The following is an 8,312-nucleotide window of genomic DNA, read 5'->3' as shown; positions in this document are numbered from 1 at the left end:
AAATCAAGATAAAAAAAGATGATCAAAACAGGGAAACAGTGATACAATTATGTAAAAGATGACATTAAATCAATAAAGATGGACTAAAAAATGTAATCACAGATCTTTCATATGGAGAGAGAATCAAGGCAATATAAAGAGTTAAAAGTGTGGTATAAACTTTGAAAAATAGGGATAAATATGAAAGAAACCACAAAGGAGACTAATAATCCTATACATCAAAATAAAATACAAGGGAAACATAAAGACTCAGCAAAAACAAAATCGACAACAATGAAAAAAAGGAAAAGAAAATGTATAGACAAGAACAACTCAGCCCCCTAAAATTAGTGGAGAAAAGAAACTGTCAACAACATACAAAAAAAAAGACATCAAAATGACAGTGCTAAACTCATACCTATGCATAATCGTGGTGAATGTAAAGGGACTAAATGGACCAATTAAAGAGACAGAGAGTGGCAGAATGGATAAAAAACCATGATCCCTCTATATGGTGCCTACAAGAGACACATCTTATACTTAAAGACACAAACAAACTAAAACTCAAAGGATGGAAAAATATATATATACGAAGAAACAACAATCAAAAAGAGCAGGACTGGCAATATTAATTTCTGACAAAATAGACTTTAAAGTTAAGTCAACCACAAAGCATAAGGAAGGACACTATATAATGACCACAGGGACAATATACCAGGAGGATATACCTATATTAAGTATTTATGCACCCAACCACAGGGCTTTAAGATACATAAAATAAACTCTAACAGCATTCAAAAGTGAGATAGACAGCTCCAAAATAATAGTAGCAGACTTCAACACACCACTTTCAGTGAAGGCAGAACATCCACAAAGAAGCTCAAAAAAGACAGGGAAGATTTAAATGCCACTATCAACAAATCAGACTTCATAGATATATACAGAACACTCCACCCAGCAGCATCCAAGTATGTTTCTTTTCCAACACACATGGAACATTCTCTAGAATAGACCATATATTAGGTAATAAAGCAAGCCTTAACAGAATCCAAAGCACTGAAATATTACAAATCATCTTCTCTGATTATCAAGCCATAAAATTAGAAATCAATAACAGAAAAATTGAGGAAAAGAAATCAAACACTTGGAAACTGAACAACACCTTGCTCAAAACTAATGGGTTACAGAAGAAATTAAGGACAGAATAAAGAAATGAATAGAATCCAAAGAGAATGAAAACACTTCCTATGAGAACATTTGGGACACAGCTAAAGCAGTGCTCAGAGGTCAAGTTATATAAAAATATGCACACATCTAAAAAGAAGAAATGGCCAAAATCAAAGATATATATATATATATGAATATATATATATATATATAATAGAGAGCAACAAAAGAAACTTTCAGGCACCAGAAGAAAGCAAATAATAAAAATTAGAGCAGAAGTAAATGAAATAGAGAACAGAAAAACAACTGAAAGAGTTAACAAAACCAAAAGCTGGTTCTTTGAAAAGATTAACAAAATTGATAACCAGTGGCCAAACTGACAAAGAAAAAAAGAAAAGGAAGCAAATAACCCAAATAATAAATGAGATGGGCTATATCACAACAGAACCAACTGAAATTAAAAGAATCATATGAGATTACTATGAAAAATTGTACTCTAAACAAATTTGAAAACCTAGAAAAAAGGACAAATTTCTAGAAACACTCTACCTACTAAACTAACACAAACAGAGATAGAACAACTAAATAAACCAATAACAAAGAAGAGATTGATAAGGTAATTAAAAAAACTCCCAACAAAATGAGCCCTAGCCTGACAGCTTCGTAGGAGAATTCTACCAAACTTTCAGAGAAGAGTCAGCACCACTACTACTGAGGGTACTACAGAGCATAGAAAAGGTTGGAATACTCCCAAACTCATTTTATGAAGCCAGCATTTCCCTGATACCAAAACCAGTTAAAGGCACCACAAAAAAAGAAAATTACAGAACTATATCTCTCATGAATTTAGATGCAAAAATCCTCAACAAAATTCAAGCCAATAGAATTCAACAACATATCGAAAAAGTAATTTACCATGTCCAAATGGGATTCATACCAAGTATGTAGGTATGGTTCAATATTAGAAAAACAATCAGTGCTATCAATCACACAAATAAAAGACAAGAACCACATGATTTTATCAGTTGATGGAGAAGAGGTGTTTAAAAAGTCCAACACACATTCATGAAAAAAATTCTCAGCAAAATAGGAATAGAAGGAAAATTCCTCAGCATAATAAATGGCATTTAGAAAAAGCCATCATCCAACATCATCCTTAATGGAGAGAGTCTGAAAGCATACCCCCTGAGATGCAGAAGCAGACAAGTATGTCCTTTATCACCACTCTTATTCAACATTGTGGAAGAGGTCCTAGCCAGAGCAATTAGGCTAGAAAAAGAAGTAAAGCAGATCTAAATTGGTAAGGAAGAAGTAAAAGTATCTCTATTTGCAGATGTCATGATCTTATACACAGAAAACCCTAAAGAATCCTCAAGAAAATTACTGAAATGAATAAATGAGTTCAGCAGAGTATCAGGATACAAGACAAACATGTAAAAATCAGTTGGATTCCTCTACACCAACAAAGACAACATCGAAGAAGAAATTACCAAATCAATTTACCATTTACCATAGCCCCCAAGAAGATAAAATACTTAGGAACAAATCTAACAAGAGACCTAAAAAACCTATATAAAGAAAACTACAAGACACTACTGCAAGAAACCAAAAGAGATCTACATAAATGGAAACACATACCTTACTCGTGGATAGGAAGACTCAACATTGTAAAAATGTCTATTTTACCCAAAACGAGCTATAGTTACAATGCAATCCCAACCCAAATTCCAACACCATTTTTTAATGAGGTGGAGAAAGAAATCACCAAATTCATATGGAAGGGAAAGAGGCCCCAGATAAGAAAAACATTACTGAAAAAGAAGAATAAAGTGGGAAGCCTCACACTACCTGATTTCAGAATGTATTATACTGCCACAGTAGTCAAAACAGCCTGGTACTGGTACAACAACAGATACATAGACCAAAGGAACAGAATTGAGAATCCATACATAAATCCATCCACATATGAGCAGCTGATATATAGCAAAGTTCTGAAGTCTATTAAGTGTGGAAAAAATAGTCTCTTTAACAAACTGTGCTGGCATAACTGTATATCCATCTGCAAAAAAATCAAACAAGGCCCATACCTCACAACATGCACAAAAAATCACTAAAAATGGATCAAAAACCTAAATAAAAAATCTAGAACAATGAAGATCATGGAAGGAAAAATAGGGACTATGCTAGGGCCCTTATAAAGGGCATAAACAGTATACAAAACATTACTAAAAATGCGTAAATATCAAAAGAGAAACTAGAAAACTGGGAGCTCCTAAAAATGAAATATCTATGCTCATCCAAAGACTTCACCGAAAGAATAAAAAGAGTATCTACCGACTGGGAAAGAGTTTTTGCCTATGACAATTTCGATCAGTATCTGATCTCTAAAATCTACATGATACTGCAAAAACTCAACAAAAAGACAAATAACCCAATTAAAAAATGGGCAAAGGATAGGAACAAGCACTTCACCAAAGAAGACATTCAGGAGTCTAACAGATACATGAGGAAATGCTCACAATCATTAGCCATTACAGAAATGCAAATCAAAACTACAAGGAGATACCATCTTACCCCAACAAGGCTGGCATTAATTCAAAAAACACAAACTAACAAATGTTGGAGAGGTTGTGGAGAGACTGGAACACTTATACACTGCTGGTACAACCATTTTAGTAATTGATTAGGCACGTCCTTAGAAAGCTAGAAATAGAACTACCATACTATCCAGAAATTCCACTCCTTGGAATATATCCTAGAGAAGTCAGAGCCTTCACACGAACACCCATGTTCATTGCAGCACTGTTTGCAATAGCAAAAAGATGGAAGCAACCAAGGTGCCCATCAAGAGATGAGTGGATAAATAAATTATGGTACATTCACATAATGGAATACTATGCAGTGATTAAAAACAATGATGAATCCATGAAACATCCTATAGCATGGAGCAATCTGGAAGCCATTTATGCTGAGTGAAATTACTCAGTTGTAAAAGAACAAATATTGTTTGAGACCATTATTATAAGAACTCAAGAAAAAGTTTAAACACAGAAGAAAATATTATTTGATGGTTATGAGGGTGGGGGGGAGGGAAGAGGGGTATTCACTAATTAGGGGTACTGACTTAATTCGCTAATTAAGAACTATTTTAGGTGAAAGGAAAGACAAAAAATACAGGGGAGGTCAGCACAACTTGACTAAACCAAAAGCAAAGAAGTTTCCTGAGTACAACCAAACACTTCAAAGGCCAGAGTAGCAGGGATGGGGGTATAGAGACCATGGTTTCAGGGGACATCTAGGTCAACTGGCATAATAAAATCTATTAAGAAAACATTCTGCATCCCACTTTGGAGAGTGGCGTCTGGGGTCTTAAACGCTAGCAGCGGACATCTAGGATGCATCAATTTGTCTCAACCCACCTGGAGCAAAGGAGAATGAAGAACTCCAAAGACACGAGGTAAATATGAGTGCAAGAGACAGAAAAGGCCACATAAACCTGGAGGAAAGGGGAATGAAGAACTCCAAAGACACAAGGTAAATATGAGTGCAAGAGACAGAAAAGGCCACATAAACCAGAGACTACATCAGCCAGAGACTGGAAAGACTACATGGTGCCCTGCTACCCCCCTGTGACTGCCCTGACAGGAAACACAACAGAGAATCCCTGACGGGTCAGGAGAACAGTGAGATGCAGACCTTATATTCTCATAAAAAGACCAGATTTAATGGTCTGACTGAGACTGGAGGAACCCCAGAGGTCTTGGTCCCAGGACCCTCTGTTAGCACATGACTGGAACCATTCCCGAAGACAACTCTTCAGACAGGGATTGGACTGGAGTATAAGACAGAAAATGATAGTGCTGAGGAGTGAGCTTCTTGGCTCAAGTAAACACATGAGACTATGTGGGCATCTCCTGTCTGGAGGACAGATGAGAAGACAGAGGGGGACAGAAGCTGGCTGAATGGACAAGGGCGATATAGGGTGGAGAGGAGGAGTGTGCTGTCTCATTTAGGGGGAAAGCAGCTGGAAGTGCATAGCAAGGTATGCATGAGTTTTTGTATGAGAGACTGACTTGATTCACAAACTCTCATTTAAATCAAAGTTTAAAAAAAAGCAAACAAACAAAAAACAGAAAATGCAATGAAAATAAGATTCAGAAGACCCCTACCATCCTTATAAAAACACAACAATATACACACATAATTACTGATGTAGAGTGTAATACGTTTTCCATTGGATGAAGTCTGCGCTTCAACAGAATAACACAAGAAAACATTGAAAGAGAAACAAGAAAATTTAATTTGAGATCTAAAATATGATGATTGAAATATATTTGGATGAACATAATGAAAACAATCCATTCGTATGTGTTTTATAATTTGTCTTTAGTCTGGAACTAAAGAGAAAGTAATTATATATACTAAAAATATTATTAAGCAGCCTTTGCCTTTTTCAAAATTCATTAAAACAATATTACGTATTGAATATCAAATACAAAATTTTCATCGCTTCTTGAAGACCCTATTAAAGGCATGTTTTACTTCTTTGTTCCTTAAACTGTAAATGAAAGGGTTCAGCATGGGGATGACTAAAGTGTAAAACATGGATGCCATTTTGTCAGTATCAGAGGAACGAGCAGATTTAGGCTGAAGATACATAAATAACAGAGTTCCATAGAACACAACCACCACTGTCAGATGAGAACCACACGTGGAGAAAGCTTTTTTCCTGCCCTCAGCAGAATTCATTCGAAATATAGCGGTCAGAATCAGCACGTAGGAGACCAGGACTACCAGAAGGGAGGAAATCAAATTAAGTGTTGAAAATACTATGATCAACAATTCTATTTCTTGCGCATTTGAGCAGAGTAAAGCTATCAAGAGAGCATCATCACAGTAGAAATGACTGATGATGTTAGAGCCACAGAAGGTCGATATAAAAATCTTACTGGTGACCATCAGGGACAGAAAGGTGCTGTAGGGATATGGAATGCCCACGAGTGCATAGCAAAGTTTCTGGGACATGATAACATTGTAGAGCAGGGGGTTACAGATGGCTGCATAGCGGTCATAGGCCATGGCCGATAGGATGAAGAGCTCACTGATAATGAACAGAATGAAAAAAGCCATTTGTGTGGCACATGCATAATAGGATATGGCATTTTGATTCACAACAAAACCTGCTAGCATCTTGGGATAAATAGCAGTAGAATTACCAAGATCAATGAAGGCCAGGTGTCTGATAAAAAAATACATAGGTGTCTGTAGGTGGGAGTCTGCCTTGGTCAAGATGATCAGGCCCATGTTTCCAACCACTGTGATCAAGTAGATGACAAGGAAGGCTGCAAATAGGGGGAGACGCAGCTCAGGGCGCCTTGTGACTCCCACTAGAATGAATTCAGTCAGTACTGTTAGATTCTGTGGGCCCATTTAATCCAGTTCTCTCTTCTGGGAAGAAACAGAGGCATTGGTATTAGCCTTCACGAAGTATTATCTAAACAAATTATACTTGTTACAGATGGAATGGACACCTTTTCTTCATACTAGAGGATGGAAAAGTAATTGCTACATCTGATTTTACCTAAAATAAACTGCAGAAGGTCCCACTTCCCATGACTGGAGGATACTTCTGAAACATTATAGTCTGGTAAAACAAACCAAACCCACTGCTGTTGAGTCGATTCTGACTCATCACAACTCTAGAGGACAGAGTAGAGATTCCAAGGAGTGTCTGGTAGATTTGAACCATCAACCTTTTGGAGAGCAGCCATAGTTCTTAACCACTACACCTCCAGGGTTTCTGATATAACGTAGATTACACTTGAAACTGATTCAGCAATGTTTGCAGAGTATACATTTATAATAAAACCATGCAGTTGTTAATACTGAGAAAATAATCTTAATTTTATCTACACAATGACACCATGGTTTTCTTTAGTGTACTTCCATTTTCGATTCAGAAACCTTGTGAGATTTTCCTATTCTTGTAGAGAGAGGCAGACATAATGTGAAGTTAATGAAGCTTCAGTTTGAGCTTCTTTAAAGGCCTTGGGTGGGGACTTAGCAATGCAGTCACATAGTGATGTATCTTGTAAAACCTGGGAAGGAACACGTTTCTTCTTTTGTTGGTGTTTGTGATTTTAGCACAATGTTTATAATTTTAAAATGTTTTATTACTTTTTCCAACTAAATAATCATGTTTATGGTCAGTTTAAATTTATAATTTTATTAATGTATTCTTATATTGTTTTTTGTTGCTAGCTACCATTGAGTCTATTTTAGGCTCATAGTAACCCATGTGACAGAGTAAAAGTGCCTTGTAGGTTTTCTCGGCTTTAATCATTATGGAAGCAGCTCATGAGGTCTTTTTCCCTCGGAGCTGCTAGATGGGTTCGAACCATCAAAATTTTGGTTAGCAGCTGAGCATTTAACTATCGTGCCATCAGGACTCCTTAAAAAAAAAAAATCATAATTTTTATAAGCTTCAAGAACCACAAGATCCAGCTCAATATCCACTAAAATCTAGGTTTATATCAGTATTCAAAGATTTTGAGTATTTCATTTTATGTGCTTTATTTAGTTTAATATAACATTGAGGTGATGATGGAATCTATATGGCATTTAAAATATATGTGCATTTATTGTATCATATATTGCCTTTTTTTTTTCCTGGAAACTGTATAATAGAGAAATGAAAGAGAATACCACCGTGATTTTCAAGTATATCACTGGTAAGTCTCACCCCCGTCATCTCTTCTGGTTATATAAGAAAGTCAGTAAAAAAGGGAAAGTGTCCTGAATGGAGCTAGTGAAGGTGCCATAGTCCAAACCACCTGGATTCCCTTTTAACCATCTCTGACATTCAGGGAGGAGGCCTGGTGGATAACACAGGGGTTAAGCTCTGGGCTGCTAACTGAGAGGTTAGCAGCTAGCTGCTCCTTAGGAGAAAGATGTGGCTGTCTGCTTCCATAAAGATTACAGCCTTAGAAACCCTATGGGGTAGTTCTACTCCACAGTCACTTTGCAGCAGTTTTCTGGTAAGGATGATTCTCAGTCTCATGACACCCAGAGTGGCAGCCATCAAGGAATCCGCTAAATCTTGGTGTCAATTTCGGTGGCTTGATCCAGAAAATTGGGGGGCAGGGGCAAGACAAGACTGGAGTTTG

The 8,312-nt window shown here is 36.7% G+C and overlaps 1 protein-coding gene across 1 annotated transcript; it reads right to left on the bottom strand.

Annotated features, from left to right (window-relative positions):
- Positions 1-5,649: 5,649 nt before the first annotated feature.
- LOC126080432 (olfactory receptor 8K5-like) lies at positions 5,650-6,576 on the bottom strand. The gene has a single exon (XM_049891649.1). The coding sequence runs from the start codon at positions 6,574-6,576 to the stop codon at positions 5,650-5,652; it is 927 nt and encodes a 308-aa protein (XP_049747606.1).
- Positions 6,577-8,312: the final 1,736 nt, after the last annotated feature.

The sequence above is a fragment of the Elephas maximus genome, chromosome 7 (assembly GCF_024166365.1).
Source record: "Elephas maximus indicus isolate mEleMax1 chromosome 7, mEleMax1 primary haplotype, whole genome shotgun sequence".
In the NCBI taxonomy this organism is placed as follows: Eukaryota; Metazoa; Chordata; class Mammalia; order Proboscidea; family Elephantidae; genus Elephas; species Elephas maximus.
This window is presented reverse-complemented; position numbering and strand designations above follow the sequence as displayed.

Coding starts and splice junctions, on each gene's coding strand:
- LOC126080432 (XM_049891649.1), bottom strand. CDS start 6,576: ATGGGCCCACAGAATCTAACAGTACTGACTGAATTCATTCTAGTGGGA.